Here is a 21,583-nt window from a genome sequence, read left to right on the forward strand (position 1 = left end):
AAGCACCTTCGGGTCCCATCTTCGATGATAGGGGTAAGGACAGGAGTGCCTCTCCCAGTTCGCGCGCCAACTACCGCCGCGATGCTGATCCCGGGGCCGTTCGTTTCGTTCGTGTTAGGAAGGGGAAGCAGTTTGAGTGCAACGGTCGAGATAGGAACCGGTTTGCTGCGTGATTTCGTGTGCTGCGGCACATCTTACCACCAGACACGTCAATCTCGTTAGTTCAATGCTCTTTGCAAGAACTAAAATATTATCGATCATCAATAATTAATTTACTTAAGAGAAATTATTACATATCTAATTTAACTATACTCTCATGTCTTCTCCTAATATTACGAAAAATAGATCTCATATACTCAATTTTAATCATACTTAATCTAAAATATTTATTTTTAAGAATTATTTCTCTAATCCTTAAAATTAATTTTACTTCAACTCTCATAAAATAAGATAGTATTATTAAGAGGTGCCTTACTTCCAGTTTACTAAAATGCCCAAAAACAAAACAAAAAATCCTTAACCGATGCAATGAACCTCCATTTTAGATAGATGAACTGAATGGATTCATCCTCCATGAAGCAGTTTGTTGACTTGTCTTCTTCTATTTCTTTAGCAACTATAGATTTTCTCGTTCTCTTCAGTAAATCCTTAAAATCAGTTAAAAAAATTAAAATATATAAATTTATTGCATAAAATAATGACTCCATCAAAATTTTAATTTGTCGGATGATTTTAGTATATTTTCATTTGATTCCATGACGGAGCCTCTGCATTTATTATCATAGCTTCATAGTAAGTGTCCGCTGTGCCCCCGACACTTCACCAATATCCAATCCCAAGTCCTCCAAAAACTATGTAATAAACGGAAAATAATGAGGGCATTGGTGTCCGATCACTATATTTGTGACGCCCCGGTTAATTCCCTACTTTGTGTTACCACCCAGCCAACTCGTTTAGTTCTCTGTCACAACCATCCTTGTGATGTAGATGCAATAGTGGGGCCCTTTCTATGATTCCATTGTAGTGCAGGTAGGATATGGGTAAAAGAAGAGCCGGGTAGAGGAAGTACTCTCGTCGGCAGGATCTGCCGACCGTTCTTCCCTCACCTCACCATCACGGGCTATAATTGACGATCCCCGAAGCACCGTCCGATGCGAAATCCACGGTTGAGCCACCGCCTTCGGTGGCTTGGGCCTCCGCACCTCCGTGCGGTTACGTTACCCGGGAATGACAGGCTGTCCCCAGCCGTCCGTGTCGCTACTCGCCCCGCACCTTTTCTTCCTCTCGTTTCCTTTCTCTCGGACCACCCTACCATTTCCCTCTGCCTTTCTTCCTTCCGTCTCTCTCCGCTTCTTCCTTTTAGGGTACCGGGTCTGTGATCTCGCGCCGCTCTCCTCGGTCCCAAGTTCGCCGCTCCGAGAGGTCTCTTTCGGGACCCGGATCTCCGAATTCGGTCCTCTACAACCCGGGAATCATCGAGGTTGAGGATTTTGTTCGAAGAGAATATAATCTCTTGGATTGAATCCAATGCTCGTCTTTGCTGCTTTTGGGGGTAACATGTTTTCCCTTTTCTCGACTTTTATTTTGTCTCTTTGACTTTTTTTCGTTGCAAATGGTTGGTATTGTTGTGGAGAATGGCTTTTAGGTCGTGTATGTGATTCTTTGGGCACTGATGACAACGTTCAAGCTTTAATTTGATTTTTCTCATGATGAAAAGAGGTTTTTACTGATTATTTACAAATCCATTTCTAGTTTCTTTAGAAGATGATGTATTCGGGGAAGCTTTACTAACTGCGAGGGTGGTTCGAGACACTTTAGTATATTAATGGTGCTTCTGTGTTACAGATGATAAAACAATTCATATTGTTGCAGAAATTTGTGCTCTCTTGATTAGCACCTGTCCTGTACTTGTAATCTCTCATATAGTTTTGATATTTCTACATCTCTCTGGCTGAATTCATATGCTGCATCAGTCAGATGCTGCATTTTGAGACACAGTACTAGCTGAGGTTTCGTAGCAAGGGTTAAAATGTATGAACCTGATTTTATCCTTTTCTCATCAGATCCAGCTGTTCTGTGGTCATTGCAAATAGGTTCAGGGTATGCAGAATGCTACTTGATTGGTTAATTTTTGGTGTGGTTTATAGTTTCACTTAGAGATTCAGCGAGTGTTTTTAGCACATGGCAAGATTGGTGTTGAAACTCTTAGGAATTCGATATGGACACCGGTTGGTTCAACTGAGTTTGATTTCTTGGGAAGTTAAATTTGTTTCTGTTATCTTTAATGGATGCAATTTTTCTACAGGTACTGATACCAGGTGCTTTTAGTGTTGATATGTACATCTTGTTCTTGTGAGAAATTCTAAGATATGCTTTGGTTATTCATCAGATATTTTGTATTCGTATTACTATATCAATTGTATTAATACACAGAGGATATCATTGCTACCCATTGCTCGATACCTTTTGTTTTATGAGTTCCGTAAATGATCATCATGTAACGGAAGCAGAATCCACTTTTCGGAAGCAGAACTTTTTTTTGTGCCCTTTTGATACATGTCATGACTTGATAGAATTAATTTGATGGGTTCATTACAGATTATTGTAGGGGTTCTCGAGGAAAATCTCTTTGCTTCACTGGAATCTATCAACAGAACTCTTGAAGTGGCTATCTTTGTCATACTTGTGGGACATCAGGGATTCGATGCTGGCAGATAGCATGCTTGGAATCTGTCTTTCAGGTGATGCCCCTGACGTCTCTTGCCACCGAGGCATTCGGTGTATCGACCATTTCCCTTGTGTTCCTGACTGCTGCTCTTGGTATCCTATGCATCTTCCACTCTCTGTACTTCCAGTTCTGTATCAGGAGTAGACATTATCCTCATCTGAGCTACTTCAATGGGCCTTGGATTAGCCGTATCATTCTAATTCTAATCTCTATTTGGTGGGGCTTTGGAGAGATTGTTAGGCTGAGTTTCGTGAGATCGAGACTCTTTTCTGACCAAGCATGGCACAAAAGTGTCTGCAAGTTCTACATCCTCTCAAATTTAGGATTTGCAGAACCAAGCATGTTTCTTATGCTATCCTTCCTTCTTCATGCCGCACTGCAGAAAAGGGATTCTGGCACTCTGAGCCCATGGTGGAACAGAAAGACACTCGGACGCATGCTCCTGTTCTGTTTTCCAATTCTTCTTATGCAAATTGCCGTCATTCTGATAGGACCCAGGTTTATCAATGAAGAGAATAGTGACAAGAGAACAAGGATTGCAAAGCTCTTCAGATGCATATCTTCCTTAACAAATGGTAACAGTGTATGCGTGTATCCCCTGCCAAGCACTATAATTCTTGGGGGCTTCTATGCCATCTTGATCAGTTATATTGCATACGTTGGTATGCGGTTATTCTCTTCGGTTATCAACAAAGGTCTGCAGCGCAGGATTTATGTGCTGACAACATCTATCCTCTTCCTTCCATTGAGGGCTGTTCTCCTGGGAATCTCTGTACTTCCTCCACCAGGCAACCTGCTGTATGAGGCAATTGTGTTTTTAGCTTTCCTTATGTTGTTATTTTGCACCGTGGTTGGTATCTGCATGCTAGTATTTTTCCCTGTAGCTGATTCCTTGGCCCTGAGAGATAATGGTCATTCTGAAATTGAAGGGATGCCCTATGATGACTACTATTATGATGGTGCTTCTCTCATTGCTAGCCAGAACCATCAAGAGGAAAGTAGGAACTCCCCGGAATCTGCAAAGCATGACTCCATGTCCTTTTGCAGTATGAACTTGGATGGATCAGCATCAGAAGACATTAACAAGCCCATATTCTCACGTGATCCTATCAGTTCTTCATTGTCTGAGCCTCGACCGCCCCCCCGGTACGCCCATGATACCCCCTGAAGAGTTTGTTGCCCCATGATAAAAACCGGGAAGTTCTTGTTCCTTTGGCCCGTTTCTCTTTTGATGGTTGTACATTTTTGGGTAAAGAAAGATTGTAATATAAGGTATTATGAAGCTGTAGTTGTTTGAACATGGTTTGTTTCTTTCTCATATGGGTATATTGCTTTTTTCCATTTTCCTTACCTACTGGTCTATTTAGATACTGTAAAGTTGTTATAAAGAATTAGTCAGTTGAATATTGTATCAATCTTCAAGACAATACTTCAAATTCTGTGAACCAGCTCAGTACAGCTTTAGTTGAGCTGTGACCTGTCTTTCCTAAAACTGGCAAATCTTGGTGGACAGACATGGCCTGACTGGATTTTGCTTGTGGTGGGCTGTTTATCTTTGGTTTTGTTGGCTGGATTATCTATTCAGCAACTTGCCTTGAAGTATGGTTTGACAGCTACCTTGGTCCAGTTCCAGAGTCACAATACTTGGTGCAGGCATCAATGACAAAGAAGATGACAGCAACATTGCATCATCATAACTCTGGCAGTAATTGGTATGACAGGCAGATTAGAAGAGTATATAATATGTTGCTGTGTGTATAATATGCTATTATTAATTTAATAATGCTGCATTATATTGATAGTTTATAAAGGATTGAATGTAATTTATTATGAGAATCTATATTTATTGGTAAAAAATAAATAAATCTATTTAAATTTAAAACTTGTTTCCAAGACTCTTGAGCATGAACTTTCTGACCTTGTGACAAAAAAATCTAATTGGAATGATATTTTACAATTTCTTTAGCCATATCTTGGAGTATTGAACTCCGTGAATCCTCGACTTGAAGTTGTTGGTGCTATTTCTCTGATTTTTTTGTTATTGTGAATTCCTTCAATCAAATTTTAGGTCAAAAAACTTAAATTAGGTTTAAGTTCATGTTTCCATATCATACCTTACCATTTTTAGTACAAGATAGGGATAGCATCAGACCTTTCCCCCGCCCTTTTTTTTTCCAATATTAGTTTACTCAATCTACTTTCCTAGTTTATTGTAAAGTCATGAAATCCTTTCGTCACCACTTTTATCATCTATTTATTACAACTCGAATGGATAGTAATAAAAACCTTTATTCCAAATTTGTCTGCGTCACTTTCTCTTCTAATCTCAACTTAATATTTAATTGATTAATCCAAAAATAGAGGAATGATTGAGCCTAAAATTAAGGTGGACGGTTTGGAGTAGGCCTTTATAATTTCTACGTTGAATACCTTCATAAGATTTGTCTTCCGATTCAAATTAGACAAAGGAAGTGTTTTCTAAATTATTATTTTTATTATATTACACTATGTGTCTGCCTAGCAAATGTAACCTTTCCGTATACCATTGGGTTTATACGGGTATTGTATTGTATTGTATTGTATTGAAGAAGTGAGTTACCTTTCGTTCGACGTATCTGTTGCTTCAAATGCACGTTCAACGACCCGCCAACCCACCTCGTTCGTGGTGATGACGCCATCTTGGGGCCCAACGGGTATCTTCAAATCCACGTCCTTCCTCTCGCTTTATAACCGCAACACGAACTGCCGCAACGGGAGCGCGTTCATCACGATGATGACGTCAAATTGTCGCTAACGGGAGCGCGTCGCGGGCCCCGATCGATGCGGTTTCGATCAAGACGAATGAGGCCCACGTTATTCGTGATGAACGGCTGAGATCAATGCAACTGACGGTCGACGGCGGTAGTAGAGTAGAGTAGTTGATATAATGCTGGGTATCGATGATTACGACGAGAACCCGCACTCCGCAGGCTCCTTTCTCTGTCGCAAATCCCGCTCGATCTCACTAGCTGTAACGCTGTTTCCATTGGCTCTCTGGTTAACAAATCTTCTCTGTCTTTCCGGTTTTGATCCAATTTGGGCATGCTCTTCCACGTTGGTTTGGGTAGAACTGATTTCTTTATTATTTTTATATCGGGTACCGATTCGTTCTTGTTGAATGATGGATCTAAACTTCTGAGAAAACGTGATTAACCTGTGACGCGTCGAGTTTCCGGTAAGCATCGTCTTTTTCTTGTGTTTGGAGACCGTCTGCAGTGAATGGGAGGGGTTTCGCGTTTTGTTAGTTTATTATTTGGTTATTTGGATGTACTTCTTACTCGCAGTTGACGTAAAAGGTTAGAGGAAATTATGAGTTATCGGTCTTCATACCCTTGTGAAGAATGGCGGTTTTGGTTTTATGAGTGATTTGATCAATACATATTTGGTAAAATTGGTCGATTTTGTGTGGAACTTCTCTGCCCTGTTGAATGTCATTCCGTTTTTTGAAAATTATCGAATTTGACATTGCATTCAGAACCAGAGGTCTGCGTCCTAAGGATTTAACAATAGCAATTTAAAGAACGATTTAGAAATGTGTGTTGTTTACATCTTCCATCGGCATGCAATTAATAGCAAATTCATGTGAAATTTGCCTTCGAGATAGTAAAGCAACGATATGTACCACACTTCCCCTTGGATGGTAAAAGTTCCTTGAATTCCTTTTGTGATTTTAAATGTTGTAGCATAGTATTAAGGCTATCTCTGGTTGCAAACATAGGGGAACATAGAAGGGAAAGAGGGAGAATCATATATATTTTTAGATGTGTTATTCTAACAGTGCACTGTATCACTAGGAGAATGCTACCGGCAGAAAAAGAAAAAAAAGGTTGATGCTACCAAATTGTGCCAGACCTCCAGATTTACAAGACCTCAGCTTGTATTTGCCTTTTGCATCTTCCAAGTGCAACTGGACGGAGATGATGAGGCCCTAAACCTAATGTTTCAACAGCACATATCTTTGTGGTTTAGTTTTATTTTCATATACTATGGCTCGAAAAGTGGCATTGGACTTGTTGATGCTGTAAAAAATATTCCTAGCATATGATTATGGAACTTGTGTTATGCCTGTTGACATTGATTATAGAACTATGCTCCTCTAAATTTGTTCTTTTTTTTCCTTGTTGGCTGTATTTAGTTAGTGTAATACAACTGTTGAACTGAATTCTAAAACATTATTTTAATGACATCAAGCTCACCAGGTTTGCTGCGCTAAGATGTCTGAGAATAGAAACATGAAAGGAATGAAAGATCCACTATTGAGTGATCCATATTCCAGGGCAGATGACCCTTTGGTATGTTTTGGGCTTACAAAATTACTTTAAATTTCAATCAATGGTTAACACAATACTCACAAAATCTTCTTTATCAACAATTCTTTTGGCCCACTGGTCATTTTATCACTCTCAAACACTATCCACCATTATTGTTGAAATTCACATGACTTGGATTATCTTCCACTTTAGGTAAAGGTGGACCCTGGACAACCTCCTCCTTTAACATGGCAGAGGAAAGCAAGCAACAAGGGCCACCAATTGTCAGAATTCACCCTGACCATGGGAGAGAAGCTAAAATTGGTACTTCTACTCCTCAATCATTCTTGATGTTGGTGTTATGGCTTCAAATTTTTGTACAAGTTAACTATTTCATGAGTAATTTGAACAGGTTTGGTTGTGTTATTGGGTTCTGAACCAGGAAATTATTCCTATTTCTAAGTTTTTGTTGCTTATCTCACATATATAAAACTAATAAATTCAGTTGTGGTAAGTAGACTTGATGGGACTTACATTCTTACTTTTGTGTACAACTGTTACAAATTTCTGAAAATTTGTCCTATTGAAACTTGATTCCTGTTTCAATGAATGAAATATTTTACCTTCTCTGCTTCTATCTGTTATCAGTTTAAACATGATATGGAAAAAGGAAAACAGAAAGCATGTAGGACAGTCTTAACTGGAATAACATCTTATTTACTGTTTCCTGTGCAGAAGAAGAAATGACAAATAAATATGTGCATTTGATTAAAAAAATATGAACATTTGATGAGGTTTAAATAAATTCAGTAACCAAAAAAGGAACTGTCTTATTAGATCCAGATGGTTGTGCTTGTCACCACTTAAAACTTAAATTCTATCTTTGCTTTGACAGCGACCATTTCAGAAGGCTTGTTGAGATGATAAACTTTATTTTGGGCAAACTGTTGAGATGTTTCACTTGATTGTCCCTTTCCTGCTACATGAAACTCTAAAGAGCTTTCAGTCACATTATGGCTCACCAGTTATTGTGATTCAATTCACAAGAGCTTGAATTTTGTTTGCAATAAGATTTCAGAAAACTACTAGCTACCTATGATGCACTTAAAACCTTGAATTTATGTCTGAGAAGTTGAATTTTTCTGATTTGTTTGTTATACAGTATTACATTTTTGTGAAAATAAATAGATATAGAAACTAAAACAGCATTTTTGGGAAACTTATGATATGGTGAAAAGAAGTTACCCTTTCGCCATCTCAAGATGCTGTCTAAAAAGGGGTTATCTCTTAAAGGAGTTGGTTGTTCCCATGGTGTATTGGATCTTAGTTTCACTTTCACTTTTAACGAATTTCACTGGTTTTGATTGATTTGTAGCTTCTAGTCACTAGGAATTGGTGTGACTTTTGTTTATAATCTTATCATTGGCCATTATTTTGTTATAATAGATTTGCCATGCAGGTTCACCAGAACTAACTCTTTTGTTTGATTAGTTTTAATATGGTTCATGCAGGCTCCCTTGGGTATTCGACTTGTGAAACAAATTGTTGAGGAAGCTGCAAGAGGACAGGTATGCTTCATTCCTTCCTGGAAGGAATTATGTGAAGCAATCATTTATTGCTCACAAGTCCATATTTTGTCTTTCAACATAGTAATTGGGAATGATATCTGGTTTTAGGTTGCAGTGATTGATCCTCTGAAGGAGCGTGTTGGTACGTCCTGCCAGGGTGTTCCTCTCGGTGGCATTGGGTAATTCTTTGTCTTGCAAGTCAACATGTTTCCATGAGAAACAGCTTGTTTCCAGAATGATCATTAATATCTTGGATGCTTCATGAATTTTGAACTCTCTGAAATTTTACAGTGGATGAGTAGGACAACCTATGTCTTTTACATGAATCAGAGAACCTATGTGTACCGTTATAGTAAGTTAGTAACAATGAAATGTGATGCGATGACACTCCCGACTAGTTATGCCACAAGAGATTATGTAACAAGTAATGAGAATACAAGAATAACTAAAGCAAATAAACTAAATAAAACTGAAAAGTCACTACTAGTTTACTCAAGATTTCAAGTGGAATCTAGGTAACCATAGCATTACAAATAAACAACCTAGCAATATGTCAATAATGACACTATTTCATTTGAAATAACATACACAAACATTCTATATTTTTTTCAGATTTGCCTAGATTTCATACCAATACATGGAACTATATCTTATTGGTTTCAACATTCATAGTGTTTCATCTGAACTTTGGGGCCAAAACATGGCTTAGGATAGCACTGTGGCCTTAATGGCTGGTTGCATTGTTTGGGTAGCTAACACAATGAGAAAAACATCAAGCGACGTAGATCTTTGATCTCCATTGAACTATGCTTAGGGAAATATCACTGGTCAAACTAAGTGAGAGCTGGTCATGTCTAAGACTCCAAGTCTGATGCTGACCTTTTTGTTGGACTTTTCATGCAAGTGAAGTACAATTTAGATAAATATGGTGATATTTTGATGCCTTTTCAGGGACATTACAGCATAGTATAAGTAGCTTTACAGATGAAATAGTGGAACTTGATGTGAGAGGACAGAGGACAAGGACTACTTGGCTGTTGCAATGCAAAGCCATCACAGAGCTGACAAGTTCAGGATGACGCTCAGTTAATCCTTGCACACAGGACCTCGGAATGGTCTGGAGGTCTTGGTAAATTGAATTCAATCTTCTCAGTTTGAGTCCAGCAGTAGAATAACAAACTGGCAAAAGAAAACAAACTAAGAAGAGAAGATGTTATTCATATGGATTTGCTCTATTAAGACATGGTGCCTTGATAATCGTCTCATTTGATTGAAAGAAAAAGAAAACTCATTGATTTGAATTAAAAGCCATATTCCAAAAGACCTAAGCTGCTACTATATGTATGATGGTTTGGAACTCTTGCTAATCAATCCATAATTAGTGGCTAACTTGGTTTATTACTAACGTGTTCCAGCTATCCGAAAACCAAATAAGCTCACAATCAAGTTGAGTTAGTTTTTAAATTTCTTTTGATCTACTGATAAACATTTCATGCCAAATTCCTATGTAACTCGCATAAGATCTATTCTTATTTCAAGTAGTTGGTGATATTTTTGTAATTGTGTAATGCTTGTTTTAAGCTACAACAAGCTTTTCTGGTTCCTATTATGAAAACTCATTATGTTGTATGATATGATTGTTTGCTCATTTATTCAATGAGTTTTTGGTGGTCTCTGGACTCTTTATTTGCATATTGACAGCTGGTTGTAAAAATCTGATTAGTTTCTTTTTATGTGTTTTGTATCTTTTTCCAAGTGTCCCTCATTTTGGTGATCATAATGGTTGGATAATCACAAATAAATATGTCCGAAGTTTTTTTATTTTTTGAGACGAATTCCTAGTTAACTTAGAGGTAAAACCAGCTGAGTTCAAAATATTATCAAATGGATCAAAAATGACAAGTATGCCTTAAAAGAGTCAGGATGACCAAAGAAGAATAGGTTATATAGAACTAGGGTAAAAGAATTGATTAGAATCAGACTAATGGTGGAGGTAGCTTTAAGGAGAGTAAAATGGATGGACAATACGTATAGCTAATTCTGAGTAATTCCAATTAATCTTATTATATTACATTTTGTTGTAATCAAATTCAAATTGTTGTTTGAGATTAAGAACATTTCTTGCACCGACCTAGGCTGTCTTCTGCAAATCTCATGCACTATTAGTGGAGTCTTACTTCTTTTAATTATCGCATCTATATATCTTCTTACCACATGTTCATATCATCTTTAATTATTTTTTCTTACTTTATCATCTATTGAGGCTAGATCTAATTGTTCACAGCTGAAGGTATTTATTTCCTATATGTCCTAGTAAACTTTACACATGCAAGTCAATATTCTTTTCTCAATGACATAAGCTTTTTGTATATGTTATTTTTTAATCATCCAACATTTAAAGCCATACAGAATTGCTAGTTTAAGAATTATCTTATAATTTTTTTTAATTTTTAAAGTACTTGATGATCACATAAAGCTCCTGATGTGCCTCTCTAGTTTAATTATCTATTTTTTTACTCTATGAATAATATCTATATCATTCTCTCCCTCTTGATAAATAACCGATCCAAAATACTTAAAACTTTTACTTATTTGAACTTCTTGTCCATCTAACTTAATTATATTCTCAGATCTACTTTTGGTATTACTAAAATTGCATCTTATATATTGAGTATTAATTTTAATTTATTTAAAATATTTAGTTTCCAAGACTCACCATAACTTAATTTTAAATTTAATTTTACTTAAACTCTCATAAATTAAAATAATATCATCATTAATGTACCAAGGAGGTCTATCCTACATATGATCAGAAAGTTCACTCATTTACTAATGTAAATAGGTGAGGACTTAATATTGATTTTTGATATACCCCTTGACTTATAGAAAACTCCCTAGATATACTTTCTATAGTTCCAACACTACTGATTACACTATTGTTCATATCTTTTATAATATTAGTATATTTGATGGATATATCTTTCCTTTTCAAAACATATAGAGAATGTTTTTCTAAATCAATAAAAACCATTTGCAAACCTTTATTTTTCGGTTGCTTATGCATTGTAATGTGAATAGTTCTATCAGCAACTTAGAAAAAGATATGGAATTTAGATACTGCTTAGGTTACCAATTCTGGTGGTTTATTGGATATTAATTGGAAAATTTTGGCACATAAGAGCATTGGACATGCTATTCAGAGATATTTGGCAGGTGTCAAAAATGTTTCGTGACAGCTGCCATATCATATAGCTCGGCATTCAGATATGAGTTGCCACATGTTGGATTTCATGCTTAACAGATCGTCATAGCCTATTTGATTTCCATGAAGAGATTTAATAAGACCCTTTAAGTTTTAACTACTGTAAGCACATTAATGTCTTTTGTGTCTTCAAGTTATGCTATTTCATTCGACTATAGCGAGTAATACAAAAGGACTTTTTTGCTATTGTATACCAATATCTTTTTAGACTAGAGAGGATGTCTGCTACTGCATCAGTAGTTGCTCATAGGTTCATTTTTCCTTTCTTCTAATAATATTGGAAAGTTTTTATTTGTAGTGTAGGAAGTATTGGAAGAAGCTACAAAGGTGATTTTCAACGATGGCAACTGTTCCCGGGAATATGCGAAGACAAACCTGTACTAGCAAATCAATTTTCTGTAAGTCTTATGTTATGTTTTAAGCTACATTTCATATGTCATGGTATGGCGTGATGTAGAATGTGTTGGCATATGCCACTATGAACTGGATCTATACCAGTCTGGCCAGGGACGATATAGATCTGGTTTCTGAAACTTCAATCCTTGCTCACAGTTGTCTTTTTTTGTTTATATCTTTCTATCTCTCATGTATTCTCCCTTTATTTTGCTCTTTTTCTTACATGTTCTCTCTTCTGTTACTGTTTCCTCTTCCTCTGCATCACCGTCATCACCTTCTCTTCCATATCCTCATCTCTTCCTCATACAGGTCTCCTTTTCCTTCTCCTATCAATATGTCTTGTCCTCCTTCCTTGCCAACCTCATTCTTTTCGGCCTCTTTCTCTCCTTCCCTGATTGGATATTTACCAAGTGTCGATACATCAATCCATACTGAAGTTCCAACAATTTGAGCAATGATCAATGTAGGTATCAGATTGATATTTTAAACCTTAATTAGATCAACTTTTTATTGTTTGTGAATGTAAATATATATTATTTTATCCTTTTTACCCATGCATTTGTCTCTACAGCCTCATATTAGTGACTGTTGTCTTTTGTATTAACAACAATAATAGCATACCTATTAATAAAATAATTTCTAATGTATGTTGTAGCTTGGTTTTCAAGATAAACATAAGTTCGACATCTAACATTAATTCTAGAAAATATGTTACAGCTCAATCATGAATTAGGAGCTCAAATTTAGAATCCTAATTTTGTTAACTTTATTAAGATACTAACAATAGTGGATATACATGTTGCTAATTGCTTTAAAGACACTATGCAAGCCAACACATGGCATTCTCCTTGAATGTTGGTATGGGCCATTGCTGTGTGTTGGTACCATGATCTTATCTAAATTGTGTCCATGTGCATTGGCATTTTAACAAAATAGCAAGGGTGATATAATCTGAGATAGATAACCTGTATGTGAAGTTCTGGCATACACCAGCACAAAGTAAATTTTGGCCAGGACAAGATGCAATAATAGTTCTTCACTGTTGTTGAAGTCAATGTTAAACTTTATAGATATGCTTTAATGAAGGGCAGAGTATGCAAGTACAAATTTAATATGTCAAATAGCTTAACATATTTGTGTAAAAGACTGGAAGTAACTTTTGATAATTTTCAATTAATAACAAAATGGAAGAAACAACAAAAGCATCAACATTATTTACAAACAATAGAAGACTGAAGCTGTCTGTAACAAGTATGCAAAGATACTGAGAAATACAGTATACATAATATGTGCAAATAAAACATTTGCAACAAATATATGGTTTGTGCTGTTGCCACAGTAAGTCAAAAAGTCAATGCTATGGTACTCTAGATGACTTCTATCCTAGATGCTCATTTTTTTAATGTGATTTTTCAAAATATTTTTTTGGTGATGTTAATAAACTGCTATCTATGAATATCTTTAATACCTAATTAAACCAAAATATTTTATAGTTGAAGGAATTAAGAGAATTATGTTTATTTTTGTTGATGTGTAGTATTGAGGACTATCCATAAATACTAGCATCATAATTCATTATGTTATCTGTCAGTTTGATTAGATGCATTTGCTTGGATAGGCTTTTATCTCTCGCTCAGATGGTAAGAAGTATTCAACTGTGCTATCTCCTGGGAACCCAGACTTAATCAAGTAAGCAATTTTTTCTTTTTTCCCCCTTATATCCTTGAGCAATGAAATAGAATAGTCAAAGAATTTCTAAGATAGATTTCCTTTCTGCTGTTGGGTTCACATTGTTCAGAAAGATTAAAAACATTTGAAGTTCTTGATATGCAGACAAAATTCCATCTCAGGAGCTGGATCTTGGGATTGGAACCTAAATGGAAGGAATACCACCTATCATGCTTTGTATCCAAGGGCCTGGACCGTCTATGATGGTAATCACCATGACCTAATACTGATTTTTGCAATCTTGTTATGATTATTTCATGTGGTTCACTTTTGCTTTCTGTACATATTGCTGAAGCAGGTGAACCTGACCCAGATCTTAAAATAGTTTGCCGTCAGATTTCACCATTCATTCCTCACAATTACAAAGAGAGCAGTTATCCTGTTGCAGTATTCACATTCACAGTAATAAAAAGAAATTGATAGCTAGTGTCATGGCAAATTTGTCACTATTGTTTTCTATGATCTGTTTTCTTATGATGTTTTAGCTAACGAACTTGGCAAACAGTTCTGCTGCAGTAACATTGCTTTTTTCTTGGGCTGTAAGTACAAAATATCTAACTGATTCATTTTCATCATCATTGTTCAATCCTATTATGATTCTCTACTTGTACTATTTGTTTGGTCATTGATTCTTTTAATTAATTGAATAGTATAAACTTTAGTTGCCTAAGATCTTCTTAATCAAATAATATGATCAATTATCTATTTTTCCTTTGATTTCTGCAGAATTCTGTGGGTGGAACCTCTGAATTTTCTGGACATCATTCTAATTCAAAAATGATGTAAGAGTGAAATTTCAAAATGCAATAACTAAACCAGCTCATAGTCAACTTTAGCTGTTGACAATAGTATGCTATTAGATATATAACATGGTATTTAACATGTATTTTCATTGCAGAGAGAAAGATGGTGTTCGTGGAGTACTTTTATATCACAGGTATTTTTAGATACCGGAACTGAGGCCCTGAACAGCATTTCCTGCATGATAATGTTGGTTTGTTGAGTTGCATATATCCATTTCTTGGAGATCCAATATATCCAAATCATTATGTTGGTGGACACAGAACTGGTGATGGCTTGCCTTCAGTAACATATGCTATTGCAGCAGAAGAGACAACTGATGTCCATGTCTCGGAGTGTCCCTGCTTCATAATGAGTGGAGGTTCTAATGCATTTACAGCTAGGGACATGTGGTGCGCAATCAAAGAGGTTTGTGACATAAGTTCATTGGCATTAATTCATTATAGTGAGTGCATTGTGTAATTCACAATCCTAATCTAGTGACCTCAATTTAGTTACATGCTCAGAATCTTAGCTGACATTTTGCATCTTTAAGTTTTCTCATAAAATGTCCAAGTAATGCTTTATAAAGTGCTTTGTTTGGTAGTAGTCTCAGATAAATAAGCAGTTATAGTCCACAATATCAAGGTTTTACTTTTTGGTTGCTTTTGACATGCTGGTAAATGGACCAATCAGTATGGATCATCAATATGCACATTCGGCTACCCCTCCTTTGTAACTCCTCATCTAAGTTGGCAGGCTCTACAATCAACAGTTGCTTGGTGGTAGATGCTCCATGTTTGCTGGGACCAATCTTCAGAAAGAAAAACAATTTGAGCAGCTCATTCGTGAAAGATATCTTAATGTTTTTTAGCAAAATTTAGACTAAACCAGCCTGAGTTGTAAATGGAAATAGAAAACCATTATATGCATACCAACCAGGACACTATTTTTGTCCTGCATGTCCATCTGGGAGGGACTGAGCTCATTGAAATTCATGATAAATAAATTATCCATTGCACCATGACATTTATGTGGACATGTTCAACTATTTTTGAGAATAGTTATGTATCTTTCTTAATTAAGGATTATTTAAGCATATCCAGTCGGTGGGAAGAAAGATATATCTCATCCATTACTGTTCAAACTCATCCAAATTAGCAGAAACCAAAAGAATGCTTCTGAATTTGCAAACAAGAGGGAGCTATATTAATCTAAATAATATAGATAAGCTAAAAAAAATGAAGCTATCATTGTACTATCATATAGATCATATTTTGACAATCTCCGTACTACTGATTTAGCTGCCTTTATTATACTTTTAATTTCCTGTCATTCAAAATGTTCCTCAAGTTACAGCATCAATTATGTAAATAAATGTTCATGAAGAGGTCATTGATACAGACCACACCTCTATGTTACAAATTAATTCTTTCCTTTCTTAATTCTCACAGTTCTTGTATTGACATTTTCTATATACATTTTACACAAAACAGCATGGATCTTTTGACCACCTTGATTCGGTTGAGATGCCTCTTCATTCTGAACCTGGATCATCAATTGGAGCAGCTGTTGCAGCTACTGTGGCACTTGCTTCACAGACAACCCGCACTGTGACATTTTCTTTAGCATGGGCTTGCCCTGAAGTAAAGTTTCCTTGTGGAAAGATTTATCATAGGTTAGTAAGCTGATATTCAATCAAGTTTAGGAGTATAATTAACCCTATAGTTTTTATGAATTGAGTAATGTGACAGGCGCTATACCAAATTTTATGGAACACATTGTGATGCAGCAGCAAGTCTTGTGCGTGATGCCATTATTGGTATGATACTCTGCTCAGTTTTGTTATATACCTTTTGGGTTGACTTGTCTCTGAGATACTAATGCTTATCTCCCATAGGTAAAATTTCAACTTATTAATATTCTTTATTTTAGCCTTTCTTCTATATTAGATGACAGATAAATCCTTCTCCATTTTAATTCAACAGAGCATGGGTCCTGGGAGACCCAGATTGAAGAATGGCAGAATCCTATTCTGCAAGACAGGAGGCTCCCTTCTTGGTTTGTTCTGAGTACCATATACACTATAAACTATAAAGTTACTGCTGCAAAATGGTTTTGACATTTATTCTTCTATGCAGGTATCCTGTCACTCTATTCAATGAACTATACTATCTTAATGCTGGAGGAGCAATTTGGACAGGTGATTTTTTAATTGTATGATACCTACATGAACAATATTTTCCTGTGATTAACAGGTCATTGTGTCCTACCACAGATGGGTCACCTCCAATTCAGAGTTTGGCAACTATTGAGGAAAGAAAATTCTTCCTCGATATGTCAAATGGAGAATTTGATAGTTTGTCCGAGGTCATAGCTAGAAAGAATACTGCAGTCAATATCCTTAATAGAATGACATCAATACTTGAAAAGTTGTATGCGCCCATTCAATCAAACTCAGCTACAGGGATACCATTGCTTGAAGGAGAAGAAAACATTGGCCAGTTTCTCTATCTTGAAGGGATTGAGTACTGTATGTGGAATACGTATGACGTCCACTTCTATTCATCTTATTCCCTTATAATGCTGTTTCCAAAACTCGAACTCAGCATTCAACGAGACTTTGCTGCAGCAGTAATGATGCATGATCCTGAGAAGGTTCAAACTCTGAGTGATGGCAAGTGGTCTGCAAGAAAAGTTCTTGGAGCTGTTCCTCATGATCTTGGGCTTAATGACCCATGGTTCAAGGTCAATGCTTATAATCTTCACAACACAGATAGATGGAAGGACTTGAACCCTAAATTTGTACTTCAGGCTTGGAGAGACACGGTAGCCACCGGTGACAAGCGCTTTGCAAAAGCTGTTTGGCCTTCAGTCTACATGGCAATTGCCTACATGGATCAGTTTGACAAGGATAAAGATGGAATGATTGAAAATGAAGGCTTTCCGGATCAAACGTATGATGTCTGGTCAGTTACTGGTGTTAGCTCATATAGTGGAGGACTTTGGGTGGCTGCTCTGCAAGCTGCTTCAGCCATGGCACGTGAAGTTGGTGACAGAGCCTCTGAAGAACTTTTCTGGGACAAGTATCTGAAAGCAAAATCTGTTTATCACAAGTTGTGGAATGGTTCTTACTTCAATTATGACAACAGTGGTAGCAAGACAAGCTCATCTATTCAGGCTGATCAGTTAGCTGGACATTGGTAATTAATGTTACATTAAGCAAAAGTTGTCCTTTTGGCTAAGGAATTTCCTTCTATTTGGATTTTGTTTGGTAGAATGGTGGATGTTTCATTATGCATATGATCTTTTTGTTTCATTATGTTTACATGAAATGTTTTATATTTTCAGTAATGATTTTTATGATGTATGTGGTGTTATTATTGTGTCAGAATCAAAGTTGAACTTTGTCTGTAACTTAATAATGTGGATTCCTCGAGGAATATTATTTATTTTCTTTATTGCTTTCTTTTATTTTTGTTGTCTTACTGTATCTTCTTATGTTTTACTCTGAACTGTACTCTTAAGATAACTTGTCTCATCCCTTTTTGCAATAGTTTGGTAATCGTAATTGAATACATGACTATCTTTCAGGTATGCTAGAGCATGCGGTCTTATGTCGATCGTTGACAAGGAGAAAGCAAAAAGTACATTTCAGAAAATCTTTAGCTTTAATGTCTTAAAATTTAAGGATGGCAAGAGGGGAGCAGTTAATGGGATGAGACCAGATGGCACTATTGATAAGTCTACCATGCAGTCAAGAGAGATATGGCCTGGAGTGACGTATTCAGTTGCTGCAGCGATGATTCAAGAAGGCATGTTAGAAGAAGCATTCAGAACTGCACAAGGGATATATGAAACTGCCTGGTCCCAAGAAGGACTCGGGTTAGTATCTATTACTCTGGAATTCTGACACAGTGAAAGTCCATTAACCTTCTTTTTTCGAGATTACATCAGCCACGAGTAGTATTATTGTTCTCTACAATCCACACATGTAGCTAATAATATAATCCTATACCTAGGCTACATGACTTTGCATTTCCAATATTGACCTCTTGTGCCATTTTCTACAATGAAAGAAAAAGTTATGTTTTTGTTTAGCAGCAGTCCTTTTATGTGCACTTGTAGGCAAATATTTTCATGCACTTATGCTGTAAGCAAACATAGAATGGATTAATCAGTATGAGTACGGAGCATAGGTCATATGGAAATGAAACTCTTTCAGAACAGTCAGGTCTTGGAGGAAGAATTTTATACTTGCAGACCCAAGTACCACCCGAGGCATAATTTGATCCACTAGGTTATTTTTGGGACAGACCCACCTGTATAAGAAGTGCCCAATTGAATGAATTGGTTCTCAGCCTAATATTTGAAGTATTTTACATCAGTTAATGTTATTCCACCATAGCGCCTATCATTTCATCTGTCTACAAAACATGCTTTTATTTAACCTCTTTAAGCAAAGCAGCAAAATTGTCTAGCTAATCAATTTCTGGTCATTATATTCACATTCCATTATACATATATTTTTTTTAAGCTTGTTATGTGCCCGATAGTCCTTTTGAATTCAAGTAGGATAATGACTTGAATAAGTTCTGGACCAAATTTATCAGGAGAAATTATTGTTTACCCACATGTGCCTTTCCCAGTTTCAACCTAAGCACTTTATGGTTTAAATCACATCACCAACTCATTTCCTGCATGTTGGATACTTAGCCCTTGTTGTTGTTACCTACCTCATATTGAAATTCATGTGCCATGACATGGTGCTGCTCGTGTGACATTTTGCATCACAATGACATGATAATGTAGTGATGACGTGCTAGATAAATGTGGGCCAATAGGACTCTTTTATGTCCAATGTACTGATGTGCATACTAAGTGATGCATATGTGGTGTTCTCACGGGGTGTGGAAACAATGTGTTGCGTATGTGGTAGGGGTCACTAGACTCTTGTTTCCATTCATGCTGATGTGGTGCTAATTGGTTCCTTCAGGCTTGTCCAAGTAGCACCACATGTTTCTCCTGTCCAAATTACATAAATGGGGCAGACATTGGATCACTGTGATCCATGTGGCACCAGTGTCCCTGCTATTATAACCATTTTACGTATGTGGTGCCATATAAGCACTGACATGCCATTGAGTGTAGTTTATATTCATTCCTTTTTTAAAATATCATCATTACCTAAATCGAGCTCCGTCTGATTTCCGAAAAGCTTATATGCTAAGAACATTTTTATCATATAGTTCTATCAACATGAGGCAGATAATGGCAGTTTTAATGTAATATATCGATACACAGATGGGTAAGCAAAATTTATGGTCAAACCATAGGTGGATAAATTATAACTTCCCCAATTTAGTGTATAGAGAACCAACACACCGAAAGGTAATTTCAGCTTCTTTAGAGTATATGCTGTGAAGATGTAGGAGCACGTTAATGCTTGGGCTTTTATCTTCTTCTCTACGATGTTGTTTCTAGAAAGGTAATTTGCAAGAGCTACCATTGGCAATAAATGATTCCCCTCACAAGAATCATTTTCGGTTTCGATGAAAGGATTGACTCAATGGTTGTATGTTACGACTTCAATTACTTGAAGAGTTTCTTGCACAACCATAATTGCTTCCAAGTTTCAGAATTCTTTCCAAGTGCATCTATCGAATCGTGCTGTCTTTGATATCTTACAACTGTTAATTTGGATGACAGGTATTCGTTCCAGACCCCTGAAGCTTGGAATAATGAGGATCAATACCGGTCGCTCTGCTACATGCGCCCCTTGGCAATATGGGCAATGCAATGGGCATTGTCACTGCCGCCGAATGTCTGTAAAGAACCTGAGACGGTTTTAGATGGCGAGGCTGATTCTAAGCACACAGTGGCATTCTCAAGAGTGGCTAAGCTGCTTAAATTGCCAGAGGAAGAAACTTCGAAGAGCATTCTCCGGGTTATCTATGAAATCACTTGCGGTAGGCTGAGGTCGTGATTCGAGTTTGGAAGGACTACAATCGAGGTGAGGGGGCATATTCACCCCAGCAGTTGAGATATGGTGTATAAAGTCATATGATTAGCCTATTGCAATAATAAAATGTGTATTGTGAATCCTTAATTGCAAGCAGACTTTGTTTAAATTTTTGCAGGAAGATGGTATAAAGTTGAGATCTCAAAAAGCTCATCACTGCATCATTTTGGGGCCTAACTGGACAAGTTTCTAGATATATAGTAAGCAAAATCTCATTCACAATGTTTGTTCCATCAATAAACAGGAATTGGCTCTGCCGTCGTAAGTTGAAGGCCACTAATATTTTACATTATGAGATGGTTTGGGGTGGCTTATCATGACACGGTGGTATTATTGATGATAAAGCAGTGGCTTGCAAAGAGTGAATAACATTTTGGGTGTGGATCATCATGACAAGGTAATATGTATCATGTGGTTTACCAACTAGAATGAATAAGATTTTTGTTTGGCGTTCATTGAATCCTTCTTTTTAAAGTTGGTATTCCTTGGATTGCACTCTCCGCCCTGCTGGCACCACCTGTGCTTGGAAGAGAGATTAATTTCCAGTCTCACTTGTGTTAGAGCACTAACTTCCATTTCAAAGATTAACAAAATTAAAAATTAAATAAAAATACAAATCAAAAAGGAGTATTATACTAAATGTTGAGAAAGGTTGAGTTTAGATTTTAAAAAAAATCATCTTTATCAAATCAAATTAAATTTAGTTGAAGTTGCTATAAATTAGAATTAAATTAATAAAAAAATGCTTTAAATGAGGCCTAATATTATAATATTGAACCCTAGACCTCAAGTAAACTTTTAAACACCTCT

At 36.5% G+C, this 21,583-nt stretch overlaps 2 protein-coding genes across 6 annotated transcripts; both read left to right on the top strand.

Annotated features, from left to right (window-relative positions):
• Positions 1-1,135: 1,135 nt before the first annotated feature.
• Positions 1,136-4,069, top strand: LOC103989365 (uncharacterized). Its single transcript, XM_009408188.3, has 2 exons — positions 1,136-1,552; positions 2,599-4,069. The coding sequence occupies exon 2, from the start codon at positions 2,745-2,747 to the stop codon at positions 3,894-3,896; it is 1,152 nt and encodes a 383-aa protein (XP_009406463.2). The 5' UTR covers positions 1,136-1,552; positions 2,599-2,744; the 3' UTR covers positions 3,897-4,069.
• Positions 4,070-5,502: 1,433 nt separating this feature from the next.
• Positions 5,503-21,228, top strand: LOC103989366 (uncharacterized). 5 transcript variants are annotated; one of them, XM_065114268.1, is made up of 20 exons: positions 5,503-7,059; positions 7,231-7,341; positions 8,529-8,585; positions 8,694-8,764; positions 12,146-12,245; positions 13,862-13,932; positions 14,077-14,177; positions 14,267-14,373; positions 14,457-14,510; positions 14,698-14,753; positions 14,870-14,908; positions 15,036-15,180; positions 16,248-16,429; positions 16,506-16,573; positions 16,740-16,812; positions 16,893-16,954; positions 17,030-17,954; positions 18,346-18,636; positions 20,461-20,764; positions 20,892-21,228. In XM_065114268.1, exons 1-19 carry the CDS (start codon positions 6,982-6,984, stop codon positions 20,735-20,737), a joined length of 2,868 nt encoding a protein of 955 aa, XP_064970340.1. In that variant the 5' UTR covers positions 5,503-6,981; the 3' UTR covers positions 20,738-20,764; positions 20,892-21,228. The 5 variants fall into 5 exon arrangements, with proteins under 5 accessions (XP_064970340.1, XP_064970339.1, XP_064970337.1 ...); XM_065114267.1 differs by having other exon boundaries at positions 20,461-20,730; XM_065114265.1 differs by having other exon boundaries at positions 20,461-20,720.
• Positions 21,229-21,583: the final 355 nt, after the last annotated feature.

Source organism: Musa acuminata, chromosome BXJ2-6 (genome assembly GCF_036884655.1).
Source record: "Musa acuminata AAA Group cultivar baxijiao chromosome BXJ2-6, Cavendish_Baxijiao_AAA, whole genome shotgun sequence".
NCBI lineage: Eukaryota > Viridiplantae > Streptophyta > Magnoliopsida > Zingiberales > Musaceae > Musa > Musa acuminata.